The sequence below is a fragment of the Phoca vitulina genome, unplaced genomic scaffold (assembly GCF_004348235.1).
Source record: "Phoca vitulina isolate PV1807 unplaced genomic scaffold, GSC_HSeal_1.0 scaffold17, whole genome shotgun sequence".
In the NCBI taxonomy this organism is placed as follows: Eukaryota; Metazoa; Chordata; class Mammalia; order Carnivora; family Phocidae; genus Phoca; species Phoca vitulina.
This window is the reverse complement of record NW_022589720.1, coordinates 30,342,078-30,366,724: the sequence shown is the minus strand read 5'-3', so window position 1 is coordinate 30,366,724 and position 24,647 is coordinate 30,342,078. Positions and strand designations below refer to the sequence as shown.

The 24,647-nt window shown below is 45.7% G+C and overlaps 1 protein-coding gene across 1 annotated transcript in view; it reads right to left on the bottom strand.

The window, feature by feature from the left end:
• OSMR (oncostatin M receptor) overlaps positions 1–24,647 on the bottom strand; it is a 49,940-nt gene that overhangs the window by 7,856 nt on the left and 17,437 nt on the right. Inside the window, exons 3-13 of the mRNA XM_032415363.1 lie at positions 23,577–23,749; positions 18,262–18,433; positions 15,571–15,846; positions 14,038–14,167; positions 13,090–13,241; positions 9,402–9,544; positions 8,690–8,840; positions 5,806–5,882; positions 4,451–4,673; positions 1,291–1,470; positions 176–280 (exon numbers count right to left, since the gene is read on the bottom strand). Of these exons, the coding sequence (XP_032271254.1) occupies positions 176–280; positions 1,291–1,470; positions 4,451–4,673; positions 5,806–5,882; positions 8,690–8,840; positions 9,402–9,544; positions 13,090–13,241; positions 14,038–14,167; positions 15,571–15,846; positions 18,262–18,433; positions 23,577–23,749 (1,782 nt within the window). The remainder of the gene's footprint in view (positions 1–175; positions 281–1,290; positions 1,471–4,450; positions 4,674–5,805; positions 5,883–8,689; positions 8,841–9,401; positions 9,545–13,089; positions 13,242–14,037; positions 14,168–15,570; positions 15,847–18,261; positions 18,434–23,576; positions 23,750–24,647) is intronic.

Sequence of the window (24,647 nt, the reverse complement as noted above, 5' to 3'; positions counted from 1 at the left end):
TAATGAAAATGGTTTATAGTTTATGATTAAAAATATTTTTTAAGACCTAATTACCAGAATAAATGGGACACTGAAAATTAGGAAAGGTGTTGAAATATACCTAAATCTACAGCTAGGATCTCTGGATCATTCTGAACAAGTCTGCCCACGGACACATTACATGCTGTAAACTTACCCAGTTCCTGGGAGTATCCTGTTTTTTTCTCTAATAAATAAGGAACCCTTTCTGTAGAAATTCCATAAATTCTGAAGTTGTATCGGACCCCTGGTCTGAAAGCATCTAGGGAAGAAAGGTCAACAGATTTTCAGTAACACAGTGTGACATTCTCTTTATTTCTGAAAAGGAACAGAATAAGAAATGAATTGGTGTCTCCTAAATAATTTCCTCCTTAGGGTTTCTGCACTTTATCTCCACCATCTTCCCTGCTTCCGTTGGCCTCGGAGTCCTCCACTGTCCCCAGCGAATCCTGCAGGGACTGTCCTCTACACCATGCTCGCCAGCATGACCTCTCGGATGCCCACGTGCAGGAAACCCGGGGCGGAATTCAACCAGACACAGAAAACCATTTTAAAGTTTCTTGTGACTCCAAGCGCCGCCCCCCCCCCCCCTCCCTCCCCCCCCCCCACCCACACCTGCACCTCTGCAATCCACCTTCAGCCCCCGCCACGGAACCCCCTGCTCAAGCCAAGGGCCGCCTCACTTCCTCACTCCCCAACAGCAAGTGAACGCCCTCCCTGGCCTCCGGCGCCCTCTGGACGCTAAGTCCCACATCTTTATCCTGGGCCCAGCAGATGGCGCTGCTGACCCCCCTCTACTCAAGCCATAAACCTAGGCTTCTTTGACTTTGCTAAACTAGCAATCTTGAAATTACAACTCCAATGTGTGAGGTAAGAGGTCAGGTTCTACATTTTCCACTGAAAGTGAAGGAGTTGACTGACTGCTACAACTTTATGTCCTAAATGTCTCCCAAATCCCTACATTTCTTTGCCCTAACAGTTGGGGTTATAATGCCCCTTTGCCATTCATTTGAGACCACTGATTTCGAGGTATAAGTTCATAAAAATCATGAAAACCTATCACAGGCTTAGGTCCAGATAATCTCTGTAAAAGTAGATTGAAGGCCAAATCTTAGGCCACATCACTGTAAAATGAACTCCTAGCACCCATGCTGGATTTGTCATTTCAAAATTATTATTTAGCACAAACTAGCTGTGAGATGGTCCAGAGGTCCTAGCTGACTTGCTGCGAGGTGGGCGGAACAAGATGGTAATGTGCAGGGTTCTTCTTACCTGAGCTAACAACTGTGCTTGTGGTAGTGGGGCCTACGCTCTTCCACTGGAGATCACAGAGCGGGCCCCGGGGATGGTCACACCACTCCACAATGTAGCCTGTGACGTTTCCGGGTTGGGGTTTCCACGACAGAGAGAATCCATCCTCCGTGCCTTTAACTCTTTCTTCTTCAACTTCTTCTATACATTACAAATAGAGCCATGCTTCAGATAAAATTAATTGTACGTTTTTAAAAAAAAGTGTTTAAAGAAGAAAATCAAGTTGAGCATGCACTGTCTCCAACAGTTAAGAGCCCTATCCCTTCCATGGCTACAGAAGCTTGGGGGCGGGGTAACGTTTTCATGGGTGTTTTCCTGCCTCTCACTTCCCAGCAAATATTCACTTCTGCCCTTTGGATGCCTCTTGTGCTAATCTTCTGAGACCCAACCAGACTTCAGGCCCTAAAACAAGGGTCAGCAAACTACTTTCCGCAGCACAAATCCAGCCTCCAAAGCTTGCTTTATGACCTTTGAGCTAAGCAGGGTTTTAAGATTTTTAAAGAGGTGCAAAAAAACAGGGGCACTGGGTGGCTCAGTTGTTAAGCGTCTGCCTTCGGCTCAGGTCATGATCCCGGGGTCCTGGGATCGAGCCCCACATCGGGCTCCCTGCTCGGCGGGAAGCCTGCTTCTCCCTCTCCCAGTGTTCCCTCTCTCGCTGTGTCTCTCTCTGTCAAATAAATAAAATCTTTAAAAAAAAAAAAAAAGAGGTGCAAAAAAACAAAGCACATAGGATATAGAACAGAGGCCGTGTGATCTGTGAAGCCTAAAATATTTACTGTCTTTCCCTTTGCCCAACAAGTTGCTGCCCCATGTCTGGTACTTGGTACTTTCCAAAAATCTCTGTTGAACAAATGAATAATTGTGTCTAAATTCCCCCACATAACGCCGGCTGCTCCTGCATGGACCACTACTTCTTTGATGTTAGGAGTAGAAATTGAGTGAGAACGACAAAAGAAAGGAAGTTCGGCTATGTCCTAAGTTGGATTATGTAGGGATGTGCCCAGTCCTCATGACCCAGGCTACCCACCTCGACCTATTTCATATGCCAGGGTAGTTTCCAGCCGGAAACAAGTGATACGATCTCAGCGGACTCCCAGTTCTACTGATTTCAGGCAGAGTCACCCTATACCTTGGGGGACGAGAATTTCTCCTACTTCCCGAGGCTGCCCTCACAGCCAGCCACTGTTCATAGGGCAGTGGTCCCAGCTGGTCACTCGCGTGAGAGCAGAGCCAGACCAAGGAGGGGGCCTGCAGGCAGCTGCTCAGAAAAGCAATCGAGGAGAAGCAAATACTGCATGGCATTGACTTAACTAAACATTTACTCATTATTCATCTGCAATTTAAATTTAACTGGGCCTCCTGTATTTCCTTTGGCACTCCTAATTACAGCTGGACATTGGTGTGAAAGCACAGTGTTATTAATTGTTCTAGATAATAACTAGGGGATACCCAAAGGAACGTGCAGCTCCAGGTATAAGACAAAGGGTTCCCTGTGAAGGCCTCTGTATATACCACCGACAAGTCTTCCTTGTCTTCTTCCCTTCGAGAAATAAATCTCTTTCACATCAACGCTGACATTTTTTCACCTTACTCATTCACACTGGCTGAAATTTCATCCCACACTCAGAATCATAACTCTTATCAAGCTGCTTTTTGAAAATTGCAAATTATGTTTTGAGAAGTAGAGACAGAAGAGGGAAGGAGACAGGAAATCTTTTTCTTCAGTCATTCACACTCTAGCATGAGTTGGTTTAACAGTCGGCCTCATGGCACATCAGTGCCTTTATCCACCGTGGGGATTTAAGAATGTGGGCCACTTAAGGAAGGCCGGATAGAGCCTCACAAGGGAAGGTATGGGGGTCTGAGGGCAGGGTATGGGGAAGGAAAGTACGCTTGATAGAGAAGACCCCCAACAGCCAAGTGCTCAGCAGGGTTGCTCGGATTGGGCCTCATGCAAGGCAGTCTTTCTTTCATCAGTCCGCTCCCCCAGGGTGAATGAAACGCCCACTTCTCCTCATCTTGTCCTGATGAGGACAGATTACAACTTTTCACTTTCTTTTATTATTATTAATTCATTTTTTATTTAAATTCAATTAATTAGCATATGGTGTATTATCAGTTCACTTTCTTTTCTAATGCAGTTTTTGACAAGCAAAGGTCATGTGAAGTAACTGCTTAGTTTTCCTTCGGCGCCACGATCCGGATTTCTTTTTCTTACTTGACACACCGGATAGTTCTAAAAATAAATAAACCAGCACCGCCCTCCGATCTAGCCCCCGTAACCCAAATGTAAGCCTAACCTGGACGACCACAGTAACCCAGCCTGCCGCAGCCCCTCGAGCAGGGCCCGGGACGCTTCGCTGCAGAGGGCGAAGCTCGGTTACCGCAGTCGCAGGACCGACCCACCGGCCGCAGGAGGTCGAGGACATTCCGCCGGCGCATGCGCGCTCGCACAGCACGCTCCTGTGCCTGCGTGCGTGCGTGCGTGCGTGCGTGCGTGCGCGGGAGGGTGGGGGGGGCAGTGTGCCCAGCCTCTTCCCACAGCTGTCCCAAGCAGGTAACTCAGGGGGCTCCTGATCGTACTACATGTAAGGTCGTTTCCGCCTCGTCTGGTCTCTCACAGGCTACGGGACTAGCCAGTCACCATCTGTCATTCTGCAGCTTCTGCAAAGCCTCCTGGAAGGATGATGCCAGTCGGTTCTCCTTTCATCACCTCTGGCAATGCTCATGGGCTCTTTCCGGGTGGCAAAGACTGACAAAATATTTTACAATAAATGCAACCCACATTTCATAAGCTACAAAGCACGCTTAGAGCGACTCCAGCTCTTGGTGGAGACGGCTTATTGGTGTTGCATTTACTTGAGTAAACGTGAGAGAATTCTCCGAATTTGCTGAAGAATCTCGGGGCAGCCCTGTGCTGGGCTGCGGCTGAACACTCACTCTTCCCACACCGAGGAGGGCTGTCCCGGGACACCTGGAGCCGTGCTTAGGCCGAAAGCAAAGGACGAACAGTGTTTGGCAGCTAGACATTTTGTCTCCCCGGGTTATTGCCTTTCCAGTTTGTCCATCCCTACTTAATAACATCACCGATGCTTTCCCTGAGAATCAAAACAAAACTCACTGTTTCCAGGATCTCCAGAGACTATGATGACCGAAGCAGGGGACGTGCCCACACTGTTATGAGCTGTGACGTGGATTTGGTACGAACACTGGTCAAGGTTTAGTTCGGTGCCATTGGCCGGAGCAGGAATGGAGAGGAGCTTCGAGCTGGATGATCTGTCTAGATTTTCTAGAACTATATTATAGAACAGAATCTTCCCATTGGCCTGCAATTTTGATAGTGGCTGAGACAAATAAGGATCACATTTCAAAATGGGCTTTCCTTTGAAAGGAGTTTGCATGAATAATTATCTTTTCTGTCCCTGCACAGCTGTGCTCTGAGCCATTCATGGAGCCCACAGCCACCTCTAGACCATCCTCCAGGTCCAAGAGAATTCCCTGCCCACACCATCCCAAGCCCACTGCCAGGACCTGTCCCTCCAGTCAGCCCTCTCAAGGGCAGACGGTGGTGGCCCTGGTGTGTGCGCCCCTAGGCCTGAGAATGGACTGCGAACAGTTGTTTGCCCGGGTGTGGCCAGAGCCTGGACACACGGACTGTGCCTTCGTGTGAGTGCCGGGCTCCCTGCAGAGACAGCCAGCCTGCAGGTGGGAAAGGGGGGGGGCATGACTGGGGGCCAACTCTCCCAGGACTATTGTATATGGTTTGAAAACATGAGCTGAGGTTCTGAGAATTCTGAACACAAACCTGGGCTTCCAGGTTGCCATGAAGGCTTTAATGGGCAAGGTAGAATGACAAAATAGATTTTACTTTTTTTTTCCAAATATATTTACGTTAAAGTTTTTTAGCTTGACTCATAACTCCTATATGTAAATATTGTGAGTATCTAAATATTAATAACTTTTAAATATGGTATACGCTTCTCCACTTACACTCATGCCCCGGGCCCTGCAAAAGTTAGAGCAGGCCGGAAGAGAAGTTTCAGAGATGCAGAGCTGGCCATCTGCGGGCTGAGAGGTCAAGGAGGAGCAGTCCAAGCATCAGGGAGATGGGTGTGGGTGGGGACTCCTCCCCTGGGTAAGACGTTCTACTGGACTCACGTTAAGATCCCCCACCCCCCAGGGGCGCCTGGGTGGCTCAGTTGGTTAAGCGACTGCCTTCGGCTCAGGTCATGATCCTGGAGTCCCAGGATCGAGTCCCGCGTGGGGCTCCCTGCTCGGCAGGGAGTCTGCTTCTCCCTCTGACCCTCCTCCCTCTCATGCTGTCTCTCATTCTCTCTCTCTCAAATAAATAAATAAAATCTTTAAAAAAAAAAAAAAAAAGATCCCCCACCCCCCAACGCAGACTGCACCAGCATCCGGTGTCACACTGAAAGACAGTGCCAAGCAAATCCGTCTTGTGGAATCTGTGCATATTACCTTCCAGAATAAAGTCACAACAGAATGTCCCTGCACTGACTTCACATTTCTCCAGACGTCAGGAGCCTCTGAGGGAGCTGAAATGAACGAAAGGAAAGATCATGGGTCACACTACGTATGTAGAACAATACAACCTGTTTCTAGTTGGGTCAAACGAAGTGAGGATGACCTGTGCTACCTGAGGCTTGCTTCTCACTCTTACACTCTCTGTGACTTCTCCCCACTTGTCCCCAGCCACACTGTTCACTCCTCACTAAGTGCACATAGTAGGTGCTTGACAAAAGGTCTGTTGCCTCAAACTGAAAGCTCTTATGAACATCAAGCCTGAGCTTCTGGAAGCCACCAGAAAATTTTGGAATCATTCATCAGTTAGACCAATTGTAGGAGGTTAGTTAGGTAAATTTCTCATTTGCTGAATTTCTAGGAGCAGCAGACCATTGCTACTTCCTTGCTTCATTTGCGAATGTTGCAATGGAGCTGCACTAACGGGGAGCCCTAGGGGCTGGTGGTACTCTGATGTGTGTTCATGATTTCGCAGTGGCTGGTCCTCTCACCAGTCCCCTCGCCTGGGCACCCCTCCTTGATCCCCTCCACAGGGAAGGCCACACCCCCTCCTCCTCATGCTCCTTTCTCTGCCAGCTCCCGGCCTGCCTGGGGAAGCTGCCTGCCTGTTGGGCCCTCAGGGCACCTGCTCATTCCTTGACTACACTGTTCTAGACAAGTCTGTATTTATCACCAGCAAACTGTAAGACAAGTGATTTGTGATTTGATTCAAAACATCTCAATGCAAGAAGAATTGTTTTGGAACATAACACAAAGATTTAGCTGTTTTATAAAAATATAGTTTACTGTGCCCAATAATTGAAATTTAAGTAAGTCCCTTTTTAGTTGCTGACACTTTCTCCTCAACTTAAAGATGACCGTATATTTCTAAAAATGTATTGAAGCAGATTTCAATTTGCTAAATAATCCACTGGAGAAGCCAATAATCAATCAAAAACTTACTGAAATACTCAGAAACGACACGGGACTCTAAGCTCAATGCAAAATCTTCAGCTGGCTTGTAAGTCTTTCTTTGTGAGAAGAGTGTTCTGTATTTGGGTCAATACAGTTTCTCCTGTATTTCTACTGGTGCCCTTTCTGTCTGCTCACTATGATTACACTGCAGTACGGCTCTAATTCACATACACATTGACCTTTCCAGCATCCAGCAAAGTGTTGTCAGAGGTAAAATACATATATACATATTTTTTATATATATATATATATATATACATATACAGATTCACCACCAGTAGCTTCATCTCATTCTCTTGTTATTTTCCAAAGCAAAATTTATTATTTTCAGATTTTTTGCACTAAAAGAAATGCAATTTACTAAAAACTCTATCCTTCTGCCATTTTCCTTTTGCATTTAATTTTAGTTATAATGTTGGAATAAATTTGAAAAAAAAAAAAGCAGAGCAGTATCATTAAAGTAAAAATTCTTTAATAAAACACAACTGAGGAGGATACCACATTACTGTCAGGAACAGAATTTTTCTACAGCAGGGATTCTTGAGGAGTCTATGCCTCTAGAAAAAAATTACTGGAGGCCCCGGGGAGCGGAGGGGGGGCATGAGGTTGGGTGGGAACACCAGACACGGAGAGGAAAAAGCTGCTGAGCACAACCAGTGACCAACCCACGTGTAGGCTTGGATGAGCTGTCCTCGTCACCCCTCAGCTCCAGTCCTCATGAAGAGAAACAGAAAGAGTCCTGCCAGCCTACCACACACGAAGAGAAGGTGGAATAAAGTAAATACATAGACTCCTTCCTTTGGCAGTAAAAGAGCCAGGACTTGAATGGACAAGATCTCAAGGCTGTAATAACATCACGGAGAGACAGAACACACAGAATCCGGTTCGGTTAAGAGAGGAGCTCTGGAGTCAGGGGCCCTGGGTGGGGGGTCACAGTCAACAGCTCTGTCACTTACTGGCGAGGCCAATGAAATCACTGATCCCCTGTGTGCCTCCGTGTCCTCATCTACAAAACGAGGATGATTACCCATTGTGCTTCCTGCCTGCCGTGAGGCGTCAAAGAGAAAAACACAGCGAGCTCTGTGAGCCATGTGAGGCGCTCAGTGAGGGCCAGCCACCATAACTGTCATGACTGGTGTCTCTGCCCCTCAGGCACTCTGCAGACCAGGCAGGTCTCTCCGATCTACGGGCGCAACTCGCCTCCTCTGTCAACTGGGCAGCAATGATAATTTGTTGTTTTGAACTGGAAGGAGATGAAAGCAGGGCTGGGCCAGCGCATCTCTGGAGGCCTGTTGGAGCTGTAAGCTGTAGTTATTAGTGATTTGTCAGAAAAACTCATGTTTCAGCCAGTGGTGAGGAAAGTCCCACTGCAGGAATGATCGAGAGGACTCAACGGTTCGCTGTTGGTGAATGAACAATGTATCAATAAAAATTAAGTTTCCAAATATCATTACATGTCCACACATAGCCTGAAGTTGTTTGGTATGAGATCAGTGCTTTCCTTGGCATGGACACTACTGTTTGTCCCTAGTCCTTAATTTTAAAAGTCTACGCTAATTTACATAGCCCCGGAGCCAATGGGGATCCAGCAATACCAGTAGCTTATAAACCATTTTGGCAAAATCAAAGATGAGAGAGGAAATGTATAAAAGAAAGAACACTGATTGATGCATGTTTGAGGTGTTTGTCTTCCCATTCACATGTCATTAAGCGTTTAATTCAGTTCTTTTTAAAAAGATGGTATTCAGCCTCTGTTGCAATATGTTCCACTTAATTTTGGATACAATCAAAAGCTCTCAGGGAAACCAAGCCATCTCCCATGAGTCAGTTTAGATCCTTGAGTTAAAGAGCAGGGAGCTGAACATACCAGCTTCTGCTGTGGTGAAGTTCTGATGAGTCCATTCACTCCATTTCCAGAAGTGGTTGGCATTAGCACAGCGTACTTGGGCCCTGTACTCTGTGTCTGGCTCCAGGCCACTGAAGAGCTGCTCACCATCCACCTCGACGGAAACGTTGTGCTTTTTCAAAGAAAGGAAGGGAGGGAGGGAGGGAGGAAGGAAGGAAAAGAAGAAACGAAAAGAAAAAAGGAACCAAGAAGAAAGAAGCAGAAGAAGGAACAGAGAAGACAGGTGTAGTGATGAGCATACTTCATAGCAAAGTCAAATCATAGCATGGTACATTCTGATTTGAGGTAAGACTACTTCTTCTTTGGGAAAAGAAAATCTCTAAGGCCCTCTGCCCAACTCTAAAGTTTGTGATTAATTTCATGAACCTTAATTTTTAAACAGATTACCCTTACCATTTGAACCCCCACAGAAATAGGATTTTATTATTTTTAATTAATTAGTTAATTAATTAATTTTTTATTAGTTTCAGAGGTAGAATTTAGTGATTCATCAGTTGCCTATAACACCCAGTGCTCATTACATCAAGTGTCTTCCTTAATGCCCGTCACCCAGTTATCCCTGCCCCCGCCCACCTCTCCCAGAAATAAGATTTTAAAGAGGTTTTATTCATTAGTCTCTCTGTTCAGGACATAAAGAGATTTTTGAAAATAGAAAAATAAGCAGCATTCTTACTTGTGTTACTTCTCCTTCACCATAGAGTTCAACCTGGCACAGCAGTGTATAATAATTACCAGTGGAGTGAACCTTCCAGGTCATGGTGGCATTTGTGGTGCTTACATCTGTAAACAGTACACTAAAGGGAGCCATTGGGTGCACTGTCAAAAAAAAAAAAAAAAAAAGAGGGAAACAAAGTAAAAAGAAATTCAAGCATAAATCCAAAAAGACTTTGGCAAACAGCAGTTCATGTCTTCATTTATTTATTCAATGGTCTTTTTTTTTGTTTATTTTTGAAAAAATGGCAAACGAAATGAGACTTATAGCCAAGATGGAGTAAGCCGACTAAAGTTTTCTCTCTCACCAAATTATATGAGAAATTCTGAACAAAACATAAGAAGAAACTACCAAGGATTCTTAAAAATTCAACAAAAGAAGGCAGATTGTGAAGGGGAATCAAAACTTGGAGAAGTGGCTCATGGGGAGAGTATAACAGAACCCAGAGTCTAAACAAAATAACATCAACAATGTCAAAGGTACAACCCCAAATTATTCTACATACAAAAACCCAGAACATGTCACCAATTTCCAAGGGAAAAGACAATCAACAGACAATCAATCAAGATGACGCATATGACTTTAAGAGAGATCCAGGTCATAACAGTAAACACATTTGAAATGAATAGAAGAGAAACACTTCTCAGCAGAAAAACAGACACTATTTTTTTTAAATCAAATGAAAATTTGGAACCAAAAAATATAATATCTAAAATGAAAAATGGACTGGATGAGGTTCAGGTCTTGAAAAGACAAAGTAAGCACCTCCCATTCTGTCTGTCTCCCTGAATCCAGTCAATACAGTGCATGGAGCGTTCTCAAATATTCTACTTGCGAACTCTGAAAGGTAGACATCAGCAGGCAAATTGGAGAAGACCAGAATGTGAAGTATCGCTGTGCAGGCAGTTGGAGGGTAAAGGGAAGACATATGGGTTATAAAACTTTTGCATTTTACTTAAAGTGGAAAATATTAACTCTAAGAAAACTGTGAAAGATTAGTAATATATTGTAATCTCCAGAGGAAAAAAACAGGAATACAAAGAGGTGTAGGCAAAAGTCAGTAGATAAATTGAAGTGCAATACTAAAAAAAATATTCAAATAATCCCAAAGGGGGCAGTATGGGAAGATCAGAGGAATAAAAAACAGAGGAAACAAATGGAAAATAAATAATAAAATGGCAGGCTTGAGTCCAGCCATATTAATAATTATGTCAAATACAGATGTTCCAAACACACTGATAAAAAGAGAAATTGTCACTTGGGAGAGAAAACGAAACCAGTCATGGACCTGCCTTCAGAGTGCAACAACAAGGGAGCAAACATGAATCAATAACCACAGAACTAAATGTGACATTGAAAGTTGGGTGACCACACTGAAGTTATAAAAGGCCTTTTTGACCTAAAAGATGGAGTTCTAGAAGTCCCTATCCTGAGCCTTCATCTTTATCTCACTATCCACAAGCTGATGACTCAGAATTCTAATGCTCTTTCCCAGACTTCTTCCACGCTCTCCAAACTCTATATGCAACTGTCTCCTCAGCATCTCCATTGAGATATCTAAAGGACATCTCAAACTTGACATGGCTAAAACAGAACTCTATGCCCCCACTCAGAGCTGCTCCTCCCCAATATCCTCCCCACTCCGGAAATAGTTCCAATATTAGCTCAATTGTTTAGGCCAAAACCCTAGGAATCATCCTAAATTCCTCTTCCCCTTATAACGCACATGCCTTCCCTAAGTCCATCCTACCAACTCTATCCCAAAGTGAATTAAGAATATGACCACTTCCCACCAACTTCATCACGCCATCTGGTGCGAAGTCTCTGCCTGATGACTGCAACAGCCTCCCAACCATCTCCCTGTCTCCACCCTCGCCCCTGACAGCCCAGCCTGAGCGATCTTTTCCTGTAGCGTAAGTCACATCACTCATCTGTCCTGATGAACACCTGCTAAGACAACCAGTTAAGACCATCCCATTCGTTCCAGTTACTGCACGACCGACCAGGACTCTCCAATCTCCTTTCTCTCACAGGATGGGCACTATGAAACAACCCAGAGCTTGTTCCTATCTGATGACCTTTTCAAATCCTATTCTTTTTGCTTCAAATGCTCTTCCCCTAGATGTTTTCTGCTTCTGTCTCAGTCTACAACTGCCTCATCCTAACTGAAGCGGCATCTGGCATTCTCTACCACATTACCTGAATTGACCTTCTCCATAGCACATATCAGTACTTGAAATACTGTATGTGTCCACTCCCCACTCTCCTCCCCTCCCCCAACACACTCTCACATACAAGCTCATACAGGGCAGTTACCCAGTTTTGCTCACTGCCGCGTCCCCAGTGCCTGCTAGAGAAGGAGGCCCTCTGTCATTATCTGGCTGACTGAGTGGCGATTAAGCTGAAATCTAAAAGATGTGTAGGAATTAAGAATGTAGAAGGTGAAAGATGACCATTCTAGAAAAAGGGAACATGTGTAAAGATTCTGCATTTCATAAGAGAGAAAACATGTGGTCAAAACACAGGAAGAGATATTCAGCTTTAGGGATGTGTAGATCGAAACCATCACAGATACCACGGTAGACCCAGGAAACCGACAGAATGAAAAGGGCCACCATACCAGCGTGGAGAGGCTGTATGAGTTCAAGGGCCGGGGTACGACCGGTACAGCCCCTTTGGAAAACTATCTGGCTTTGCGTCTAAAGTTGCACATTCACATTCTCTATGTCCTCACCAATTCCACTCTGGGGTATACACTCCAGAAAACAAATGTAGGCCAGTCCTACATCCATAATGCTCATATTAGCACTGTACCCAAGAGCAAAAAACCTTGATACAACCTGAGAAATCATCAAAGGAGATGCCTGACCAAAATACCATAGATTTACACAATGAAATACTTCACAGCAGTGAAAATCAATGGACTATAACAATACTCAATAAGAAGGGTCAATATCAGTAATTTAATATCACATAAACAGTAATTACCAAATTATCACATATGGCTTGATGTCTTTTTATATACATTAAAACCAATCAAAATAAAAACATAGTATTTTTAGGATGACATTAGAAATGAGAATACATGCACCTATATATACACACACACATTCGAGATTTAAATCTGTAATTATCTTGGCAGAAGGAGCAGGGTGGGGGGGCTGTGGGATGGGAGATGAAGTGAGTTACTCTCAGAGTTCTAGTCTGAAGGTGAGTAGTAAACATGCAGGTGCTTATTACATTATCAAAACAAACAAATAACAGGGGACCGTGGGCCATGCATGCATCCATGAAGAGAAGTGTGGCATCAACGAGAGTTATAAATTAAAACTTTAAAAAAAATGATTGATTGATTTATTTGAGAGAGGTGGAGAGAGAGAGAGAGAGAAGAAGAAGCGCATGCACACATGAGCAGGGGGTAGGGGCAGAGGGAGAAGCAGACCCTCTGCTGAGCAGGGAGCCCTAGACCCCTGGATCATGACCTGAGCTGAAAGCAGACACTTAACGGACTGAACCACCCAGGCGCCCCTATATTAAAACTTTCACTTAGGATGTGAATTAGGCAAAAATCTACAACATTTCCTTGATCACACAGTGTGTCACACATCAATGAGTTCGCAACCACAGCGGGCTCTGACCCTAGTCTCACCTCGATGAGTCAGGTTAAAAAGAAGGTGAACACTTCTCTTTCTTAAGTAGTTTTCAGCCATGAGTGTGAAGTTATACATTTCTTGGGACTCTGGAGCTACTTCCCAACTACACCAGCTTTTGTGTTTACAAAGTGTCTTTTTCCCGGAGAATCTTAAAAAAAATAAAACACAAAACAACAGTTTCAGGGTTTACACTGTCAACGCAGAGATGTATCCCTACACTCAGGGCACACTCAGTGGCTTTCTAACTACGTGCCACATGATGGCGTCGATCCCCCGTCATCAACAAATGCCGTACTGAAAATATTGTTGCAACAGTTTCGATTTCTGTGGTGAAATGTGTAACTACGATGAATCACTGACTGCGCCCCTCCACCAACGTGGGAGGGGGTGAGACTACTCCTTATTTTAAATATTCTTAAAAAGTCAGAAATTAGGTAGACCCAGATCACCAGATGTAACCATGTTCACATCAAGATTCACCATTAACGGGCTTTCTTATCATTTTTTTTTTTTTTTAATTTCTTTTTTTTTTTTTTAAAGATTTTATTTATTTATTTGAGAGAGAGAGAATGAGAGACAGAGAGCACGAGAGGGAAGAGGATCAGAGGGAGAAGCAGACCCCCTGCTGAGCAGGGAGCCCGATGTGGGACTCGATCCTGGGACTCCAGGATCATGACCTGAGCTGAAGGCAGTCGCTTAACCAACTGAGCCACCCAGGCGCCCCTTTCTTATCATTTTTATGTGACGTTTTTTCACAAAACTCAGGTGGAAAGTATTGTACAGTGTACAGCTGCGACCACGGGGAGGTTTCCTCCTGACTCTGGCCGGGTGGTTGTAAACTATCTGTTCACATTTTCCCCAGCCTCTAAATGCGGCTCTCGTTGTCGTCACCAGCGCCTTAAACAAGGAGGAATCTGCCAAGAAGGCAACCGGAGCTAACTTACGATTCAAATAAAGTATAGCTTTGGGAAAGCTGTTTGAGCAAGCCAGTGTCACTCCCGGGATCCCAAGTACAGTTCAGCGTCGTGAGGTCCTGGGTTTCACAAGAAAATTCCTTGGGCTCCTCAAGGACTTCTGTCCATACAAAGAAAAAAACAGACGAAAGACCTAGTTAAATCCCTTTATTGAAAGACAAGGAAAACGGGAAGCTCCTTTTGGGTCTGAGGCCACAGAGTCCCTCTGAATGATAAAAACATCACACCCGCACCACCAGAAAGTCACAGTTCAGGCACCTCATCCCTTTTCCCTTCCCTTGTTCTTTTCTGAGGCCTCACCTGCCGGGTGGCGGGAGCTGTGCGTGGTCTGCAGTGTGTCCCGGGAGTTGTACCCCCAGGGCCTGCTAGGGGGCACTCAACACCTATCTCTGACTGTCAGACGAGTGAGCGGAACAATGAATGAATGAATGAATGAATGAATGAATGAATGAACAAACGAACGACGTCAGTGTTGCCCGCTGTTTCAGCATGGAAGCTGGGGCTCGCAGCCAGCCTCGGGGCCATTCGGCTTGGGATGCCAGGAAGTCTGAACTGGGGGACTGCTGAGCTGGGCAGCAGGGCGCTGAGAGTTCCAAGAACGTGCAGCACCGCCGAGCCCTCGGCGTCCCCGCGGCTCCCAGAGGCCACGCCCGGGGCCCAGCGGCGGCAGGGTGCGGGGGCCCGGAGCCCGCCTCGGGCCGAGAAGCAGGAGCGACAGGAGGGAGCAGGCTCAGATGTTGCCCTACCTGCAGTGCAGGGGAAGGCAGGTCTCCTGACCACACGCAGGAGGGCCCTGGGCACGGGCACACAGTCCTCCGTAAAAGGTAAAACGTTCCCCCTCCCCTGTCGCCAGCCACCGGGGCACCTGACGTTTTCCTCGCCCACTTCAGAGCGGGGATCCATTTGCTGGACTGCTAGCGTGTGCGGCGCCGGGGTCGGGGCCAGGCCTGTCGCTGTTCATTCACCCTCAAACAGCCAGTCCCCGGCCCGCTTCACAGAGAAGGAAACGGGCTCGGAGAGGCCGGGAAACTTGGCCAAGTTGGCACGCCCGGCACGGGAAGGAGATTCGAACCCAGGTCTTCTGGGCACAACACTGGCTGCCTCCCTGGGGTCGGCCGCCCTGCCATCTCTCCCCCCCCCCCCCCCCCCCCCCACCCCTGCTCTGCCATCTCTCCCTCACCCCCCGCTCTGCCATCTTGCAGTCCTGCCAGCAGGGCTGAGGCGAGACAGGGCCCTTCCCAGTGGTCCAGGAAATGACCCGAACTTTCTCCCCTTTAATAACCTTGGTTTCTAGGAATAAAATTGTCAATAAGGACAAGACAACAACAGGAAATCCTGCAAGTATTGCTTCAGGGTATCTCTTCCAGAGTCTCTCCTAGAAGACTCAGGAGACAAAACAACATCCAGACCATGGATGGAAATGTTTACTTGTCTTCTGGGAAAGGAAATTCCATCTATTCTAGGAAACGAGAAGAGAAGAGCACAGAGCATGTGCACACTTACTTGACACAAAGAGAACGATGCCCTTTATACTGTCTCCTTGGTCCCCCTTACAGTAGATGTTTGTCCCAGTTTCCCTAATGAAAGCAACATGATTCAAGTTGAACACGGAGACGTTTGGCTCGAGCTGTTCTCCCTGCATCTGCACGCCTTCCAAATAACAGGATATGTTACTTTGCTGGCTCCTGGAAACGTAACAAATGGTGACATTGGAGCCTTCCTCCACCAGCTTATCTTTAGGGAAAACGAACAATGGGTCGTGTCCAAGAGAATTCTTTACTAAAAAAAGACAAAAAGACAGCTCAGTCAGAACTTCACTCAAATTTCAAACCAGCCCCTCTGGTCTCCCTCTCAACGATAGTTTCAGCCTCTTCTACCTGCTGGGGAAAAGAGGAGTCTAAATTTCTAGGCAAACCTATAAAGTTCGGTGCCTGCGCAAACACGCCTTCCTGTAAGGGCTCCTATTGTTAGGCGAAATGCTGCTGGGGCTCTTACTGCAAAGACAGGGCGTCCTGTCACCCTGGGATTAGGCGTCACTACTCCTTTGCTTACGACACAGCGACAGCTGCTCTCTACGGGCCGCAGTCCCGACGGAGGCTCTGCGTTATCTCTTTCCACCTGACGTCACCCACACAGGTAGGACTGACTGAGCCCAAGTTCACTCACCCAGCAGGTGGCAAAGCCACATTCCCACCGGCCAGGTCTGCCTATCTGCACAGCCACGTGTCCCCTCCACTCCCCCACTTTTTAAGGGTTTTTTAAATTAATTAATTAATTATTTATTTTAGAGAGAGAGAGAGAGAAAGAACGTGAGCAGGAGGGGCAGAGGGAGAGGGAGAGAGAGAATCACAAGCAGACTCTGCGCTGAGTGCAGAGCCCCACTCGGGACTCGATCCCACAACCCTGAGATCATGACCTGAGCTGAAAGCAAGATTCGGACGTTCAACCCGCTGAGCCGGCCAGGCGCCCCCACGCGTCCCTCTTAATCTTTAAACTGTACTATTGACCATATCTCTGCCCACCTTCTCGGAAATGCCAGTCACTCAAATATCTCCTTTTCTCTCGTCTCTCCTTCTGTATGACCGTCAGTGTATAAAAATCCTCAGGGGTCTCCCATTTCAGGCCAACTCACCGCCCTCCCCAAGCCTCCCTCCCGCCCCCTGGGGACGAGCTCCTCCACCGTGGGCCTCCCTGAAGGAGCGGCCTGCTCTTACTCCTCGGCTGCATTGCTCCTGCTCATTCAGCCGGCCGTGGTCACCGAAACTGCCACCCACCCCCCGACGTCACCCCTGCTGTGTGGCCTGGGCAGGGGGGCTTTTTTAAAGGTCCCAGGTGATTCTAATGTGCAACCATGGCTGAGAACCAGTGTTTGGGGGCCAGGAATAAAAGTCAGGTTTTCCATTCATTATTGAGTTAGTTTGGAGGTTATAGATTTGAGAAATCTAGTCCATTTTATCAAAGCTGTTTATAATGTTGTTCTCTCTCTTACTGTCTTTTCAGTCTCTGTTTTTTTTCCCTGTGTGTTCTTCTGTCAGCAGTAGGATGTAATGTGAAGAGGGGGGCCCTCTGGAGCCAGGTTGGTCCGGGCTAGAATTCCGGCTCTACCCCTTAGTGGCTTGATGACTTTGCATGGGTTCTTTAAGCTAGCTGTACCTCAGTTTCCTCATCTGTGAAGTGGGGACAAGAATAATACATATTTCAAAGGGCTGATTTGAGGGCTAAATTAATATGTAGAGTGCTTAGAACATGACCAAAATGCAGATTTAATTCTATTGGCAGTATTAAACTAATCACTAGGCTACTCATGGGTTAATGTGCTATCAGTTTTACTTAATCGATGTGTATAAACACTTAACAAAGGAATGGTTCTATTGGCAGGAATTTCCAATTATCTGGCAGGGTATATAAACTGAGAGAGCCAAATGCCATTGCTTTAGAGCCAGCCTATAGTTTAAATGAAGCATAATAAACTGTGGCAAAATCCACTCTAGATTTTAATTATAACAAAATTAAATTATTGAAATTAAGAGATACGTAAAACATATTTATCCATAATCTCATTACTCAAATGAAGACTTGATTTCGTTTTTCCGTATTTCACCCCTTCTCTCTACATTAGGGATTGGCAGGCTATGGCCCGGGGACCAATTCTAGCTTGCCATCTGTTTTTGTAAATAAAGTTTTATTAGAACACAACAATTCTCATTAGTTTACATATTGCTTAGGACTGCTTTCCTGTTACAATGGCAGAGCTGAACAGTCATGACTGAGACCAATAGGGTCTGTAGGGCCTAAAATATTTCCTATCTTGCCCTTTACACAAAAGCTTCCTAACCTCTGCCCTAGATGAAGACACATTTTGTCTTATTCTAATAAAAACATATGTACAATTTATGTCCTGCTTTGTTCTCTTAGCATTCTATAATAAACACAGGTCCCCTGTTTGGAAAATAAATACAAAATGGTCTGAATTTGCGTATTGTCTCTAAGAATAAATTCTGAGGCAAAACCATAGACGTCTATCTCCTGGTGGCAAGTTTCACACCCATACTTTTTAGTTCCCAGGGAAGACAAAGAAAAATAATGTCGGTTTCTACTCAGTCTCCTCAAAAGAGACTTCTACGATTTGACTATTGATCCCCAAATAATATTAAATATTCAACCTTTTAACTCTTTTATCACCTCCCTTCTTACCATCTACTTCCTCCCACGAGCTCCAATTGCTCCAGAAACTCTGCTGGGGGGTCTTGGCATCATCCTCCGCACTCCTCATTCTTATAAAATGTTTCGCACATTCCAAGGGGAGCTCGGATTCCCAGCTCCAGTGCAGAACTTGGTTCCACTTCACAGTGGTGCTATAGTTCTCCTAGAAAGAAAGAGAAAAACTTGGAAACATGGAGCCATGCCATCCTGGAAAATGGCTTGACTAGAGTTACCCCAAAGCACACACACCTGGGAGCCCACTGCAGCTCCCAAATATGAGCAAGTGCAGTGCATCCCTAACCAGCCAGTTCCCCCCGGTTTGATGTCGCAGCAGGACCCGCCACAGCCTCCTGCCTTTTGAAAGCTCATCTCCCACCCCTACGGCTCTCTGATTCCAGGGGGCTCGTGGGGAGCAAGTGAGAGAAAACTGAAGCTACTCAAGTCTTGGGGGGAAGAAATCAGAGTCAGAAGGTAGGCACAGGACTCGTCACACAGAGCCTGCTAAGAAAATTTCTGCAAACTAGATAATTAATTGAGTCATTCTTTAAAAATAAGCAAGACTGAGGAGTATTTTCTTAATAATCATTTTTAGCCATGGTCAGATCAAGTTGGTCAAATCTCAGTAGAGAGGGCAGTCCTTCATGGTACCCAGGAGGACCGGTGGCTCTCAGAAGCCAGTAGAAGGATTCCATGAGGCCCTTGTGCTTTGTTTTCTGTTTGGTTTGGTCTGGTCTCTTATCTTTGCAGATATGGTGGCCAAGGGGCCATATTCTCTTCTTTGAGCTCCACCTGTTAGAATCTATAGTCCCAGGGCGCCTGGGTGGCTCAGTTGTTAAGCGGCTGCCTTCGGCTCAGGTCATGATCCCAGAGTCCTGGGATCGAGTCCCACATCGGGCTCCCTCCTCAGCAGGAAGCCTGCTTCTCCCTCTCCCACTCCTCCTGCTTGTGTTCCTGCTCTCGCTGTCTCTGTCTCTGTCAAATAAATAAATAAAATCTTTAAAAAAAAAAAAAAAAAAAAAGAATCTATAGTCCCAAAAGAGGTCAAGCACACAAGAACGTCTTACACTGTGCTCTTGGGAAGCTTGTCCAAGTTGAACTGCAACTGGTCTTCCCTCACAGCATTTTTTTTTTTTTTTTTTAAGATTTACTTTAGAGAGAGAGAAGGACAGAGCGTGTAAGTAGGGGAGGGGCAGAAGGAGAGAGAGAATCTTAAGCAGGCTCCATGCTCAGTGTGGAGCCCGACCTGGGGCTCGATCTCACGACCATGAGATCATGACCCGAGCCTAAATCAAGAGTCGGATGCTTAATCGACTGAGCCACCCAGGCACCCTTCCACACAGCCTTTCATCTTGATCTTTCTAAAGTTCTGGTATTTTCTTTCTCGAATTCAGTAGGTTTCAATGGCTCCTTTACACCTTACCCTGTCAGCCATCTACATTCTGACTCCAACCCACCTCTCACTCACAGCAATCTCCTCTCTGGACACAGTGGTCTACCTTGCACTTGGGGAATAGCTTTACGCCTTTACACCTCAGTGTTGACTCACACAGTGTCCCTGGCTTAGTGTCCCCACACTTCCTCTGCACTGGGAATTCGTCCAGGCCACACCCATCTCCGCCTCCTGCACACTGGGCGTAGTCGTTGGCATTTCATCTGTGGTTGGGGTGTGTCCCTGGCTGGAGCATGGCCCCAAAAGAACAGGGACTGGGCTTCATTCTTCTTCACGTCCTGCCTGGCTCCAGGCACTCAGGCTCCTTGGTGGGCCCCTCCAGGACACTTGCTTTCTGCCTGCACCGCTGGGGGCAGAAATACCAACAAACCAACCAACCAACCAACCCAGAAACTATATCAATAATGGCGACCTTACTGTCAACAAGCCACAATCTGGGTTTTACCTCTTGCATCTCTCTGGAATTTAGCCACTTTTGTCATCCCCAGTGTCACCAGCCACTCCGGGCCCCTCTCCACTGGACCCGCCCCTTAGCCCCCTTCATATTGGTAATGATTTGCCTTCTCCAACTTCCCCACCTGTTCTCCACTGTGAGCCAGAGTGGACTTTTCAAACACTTCCAACCAGATCCTGTCCTTCCTCTTCTTTTTATGGCTCTCAGGATAAAACAGAAAACTGAGCATGACCTCCGGCGTCCTGTGTGGTCCATCCTGGGGCCATGCCTGCCTCTCTGTACTCCAGACTTTCAGGCCTGGGAGCTCACAGCCCTTCCCTCGGGGCCTCAGCTCACATCCGTGGGCTCTTCCCAGAATATTCTTCTCCACCCTCCCTTCTAAAGTAGCTTCTAATCCTCTTTCTTATTTTGGCTCAAACAGTGCTTCTTCTTAAGTTGCTGGAGAAGGTCCAACCTTATCGCAACCCCACAACACCTTGTCAGCAACCAGCATTGCACGTCCCACATTTGGGACACTGTCTGTGTGTTGTATCTCCTCATTCCTGCTCAGCACTGACAGACCTACGCCTTGAATAATGGCTGCACCCAGGCTCCCAGTCTCAAACTATGTGCTCAGTGATTCCATCAGTTCATTAATAGGCAGCGGGCTCTATTTTTCTCAGACACTACTTGTGTGTTTTCTGTCTAACCACAAACTTGTGCTTTGTGCTGTTCACAGCCTTGTCATGGAGGAGATAAAACTTCCCTTGAATGCATCAATTCAGTGATTTTTTTTTAATGTGATGAATTATGTTTGGGCTGTTTTCATTCACTGAAGTGGCAAGTTTCATTTGGCAGACACTAGTAAGTCACAAGAAGTTGGCACATCCATCTCTACAGAAGTCCAAGTGAGGTCACTGATTCGTTCCTGAGGCGAGCACAGATCCCTGGCAGACTCGGCTCCTGGCCTCCTTCCGGGCCTGAGATATTACTCCACTCTGCCTCCTCTGGCCATGAACAGGATGAGGAAGCAAGTGGCTGGACAGGCCGAGGGCAGAACCGGGCCCAGGTGAGGCCATGTGGTGCGGGCAGGCGGGCAGGCGGGCAGGCGGGGGGCTACCAGCAGGCCTCTGCGTGGCCCGTGCCGTCTGGGAGGTGGCTCAGGGTCCCCAGCCTGGCTGCAAGCACTTGGACCAGGATGCTCCTCCTTGGCTTGTTTAGGCACATGATCATCTGAGGCAGGAGTCCTGAAAGCTGCCCCTTCTCAGCATGCATGAAAGTGTGCTGTCAACCTTGCATTACGGGGAACTGCCTTGTGACAGGGACATTGTGCTCTAGACAGAAGCAGTCCCCCTTGGCTGGCTTTCTTCCCCTTAACTGGAGGGGGATCCCACTTCTCTCCTTGACTTTATGTCTGGGAGGGTCAGACAAGGGCTTCTCATGGTATCATCTGTTCTGGGAGGCATGGCCACTGATGACCTGTGGCCGTCACCCCTGTCTGGGCATGTGGGTGAAGGAGGATACCGTCCTGGTTGGCAACCTTGACTAGCACAACCCACCTCTCTGTGCCTTGAGTTTCTCCTCTCCCCAGTCAGGCTGGGCCAGGTGATATGGGGACAATACACTGGACAAGGCAAAACTCTAGTCTCAAAGATCTCGAGCCTTAGTAGGTTACAGAAGCAGGTTTCCCAAGCTGCTCCACCCTGAAAAAAGAACTCTTACACGAATCAAAGGTGAAAACAGATACGAACAACTGCCTGTTAGAAAAATAAACAATGGGATCCACTTGGTCTAGGGTTAGCGTTACTTCTGCTAATGGTGTTAAGTACTAGTTTTTCATGAATTCTTCCAGCATTTTTCTCAAACTTCTTTTTCTTAGACAACTAGCCTCAATATGACCTTTGTGCAATATTTTATTGGGTCCAAATCAACAACCAGTGAGTGCATCCATCAAAAATATCAAAATATGGGGGCACCTGGGTGGCTCAGTCGGTTAAGCGTCCGACTCTTGATTTCAGCTCAGGTCATGATCTCAGGGTCCTGAGATCGAGCCCTGCATCAGGCCCCACACTGGGCATGTAGTCTGCTTGGGATTCTCTCTCTCCCTCTGCCCCAGCCCTGCTCACTTGCATGTACTCTCTCTGTCTCTTCTCTTAAAAAAAAAAAATATGTAAGTACAAAATGATTAGTATGAGTTCCAGTAGTGGGTAGATGTGCTGCTGGTGGGAAGTGAACAGCTGTACATGAGCAATGCTATTGCTTAAAATCAGAACACTAAACAACTCTCACTGCGGGAAACGACTCTTGGCTGAGTGGAGTGGTAGATCTGGCATCAATCCTAAATTGACAGAGTCAGAGTTATACTTACTTTAGGCCTCTCACTCAGATCTCAAATGCAATCATGAATATGGAAAGTAACTAGAGGCTTCAAAATGAGTAGCATTTATACTTTACTAAAGGAACTAACCATCCTGAATCCCTGTGCCCACGCTTCCAGTGCCTGAGAGAAAAGTGGTCTTTGGTTGAACAAATGGAGGTCCCCAGCAGTGACACATCCCCACATTTCCCTTCACGCCAGACAAATTCTCTGTTCCCCTTCAATGAGAAAACATTCCACAGTGTTGTCCTTCAACATCCCGTGATAATGAATGAACATGATGTGTGGGTGGATTATTAAGGTTCCCCAGACCATAAGATGGAAATTGAAAGAAACCACCACAGTGTCTCAATGCACGAGATGGAGAAGCATCAACTAAATGGACACAACCGTGGTTTGAACCAAGACAAGTGAAAAATCTATCCTGAAGAATTCAAAGGCAAAATGATTGGGAAATGAAGGATTTTCATTATTTAATTTGCTGTAGAAAAAGCCACAATGAGGCAGCAAAGGACATCTTAATTTACTCCCCACCATGGTGGGGCCAGGAAGAACCTCTTTTCTGGACAGAACCCACGGTGCTTAGACGCAACCTTCCTTGTATTTCAGCACGGTATGAAACACAAGGTAAGAAACGGACAGGAAGCCACACCAGCAAGAAGAATGTTGCCAAACAATTACATCTTATTTATTAGGAAAATGTCTGGTGGACAGGGAAGAAAGAGGGAAGAGAAAAAATAAGGTTGGTGTTCATGGATTTTGGGAATCTAGGACTCAAGGACAGGCCCAGTAGCCTGCTTAGGGGATAGAGCAGAAATGAGGAAATGATCTATTTCCTTAACACATCTCATCCAACCTACTGAACCAAAGCTGTCATGTTACTTGGTCCCATAAAAACACAGAAATGTAATTGTTTTGGAAAACCATTTTGAGTTGCTAAAATGTTTCTATATTGGGATTTTTGTGGATGTTATAAAAGAAAAATCATGGTGTCAGAAAAGGATTTTTAAATGTTGAGCCAAAAAAAAAAAAAAAAAAATACTTACCACCCAGATGACATTCGATGTTTTAATTCTACTGATTTCTATCTGAAAAACCATTTTTAATTCCTGATGATGAGCAAGGTTGGGGACACTCCACTGTAAATGCAAACACTGATGTGTAGAATTGATAAAAACTTTCAGGGATTCAGGGGCCCATGGCAAAGGTTCAGACAAGACTGAAAGACCAAAAACAAGATACGAAATAACATTTAATAGGAACACAATTGAATAGTCACAGATAATAAACTGGTCAATATCACCACTGTTTAGTTTTGGAAAATAATGTTCACATGTGCGTCTTAGAATTAGACATCTTGGAAGTCTGCAAGGGAATTCAGAAATCGCTTGGTAGATAAATTAAGGCCTAGATAAATGAAATGACGTGCTCAACAATACACTGTGTATTGTTGTTATTAATAAATTGATAAACAGTAAAATAAAACAAAAGGATACTTTATTGGATGATCTAACTGGTTTAGAAATTTCTAGTAAGGCTATATAAAGAGGACTCTTGGCTATAAACTTCATATTTCTAGAAATCGAAAATGAGTTTTCTGCTTAAAAGTCAATATTGCATAGTTTACTAAGTAACTATAAAGTGGGAGCATACCCTATCTCTAGACATGATTGCTTATATCTCAATGCACTAAACTTAAAAGACCTCTGGCGAGAATTTACTGAAGTCTGTGGATGAGACCAGCAAGGCACTTAGTGTGAAATAAAATAATTGTGATGATGTTCTTAGCTCAAGGAAGGACCCCAGCTGGAGAGACACAGGGGCTCAGAATAGGTAAATCCATAGAGGGATAAAGAAGATTGGTGATTGCTGGGGGCTGAGGAGAGGAACAATTGGGAGGAAGTGCTTCATGATTACAGGGTTTCCTTTTGGGGTGATAAAAATGCTTTGGAAGTACACAGAAGTGCTGGTTGCATATTCTGAATGTACCAAATGTCATTGATTTGTTCATTTTAATCATAAAATGATTAATTTTATGTTATGTGAATTTCCCCTCAATAAAAAATTTTTTTACATATACGTGATCATGATCAAAATGTTCAAATGATACAGAAATT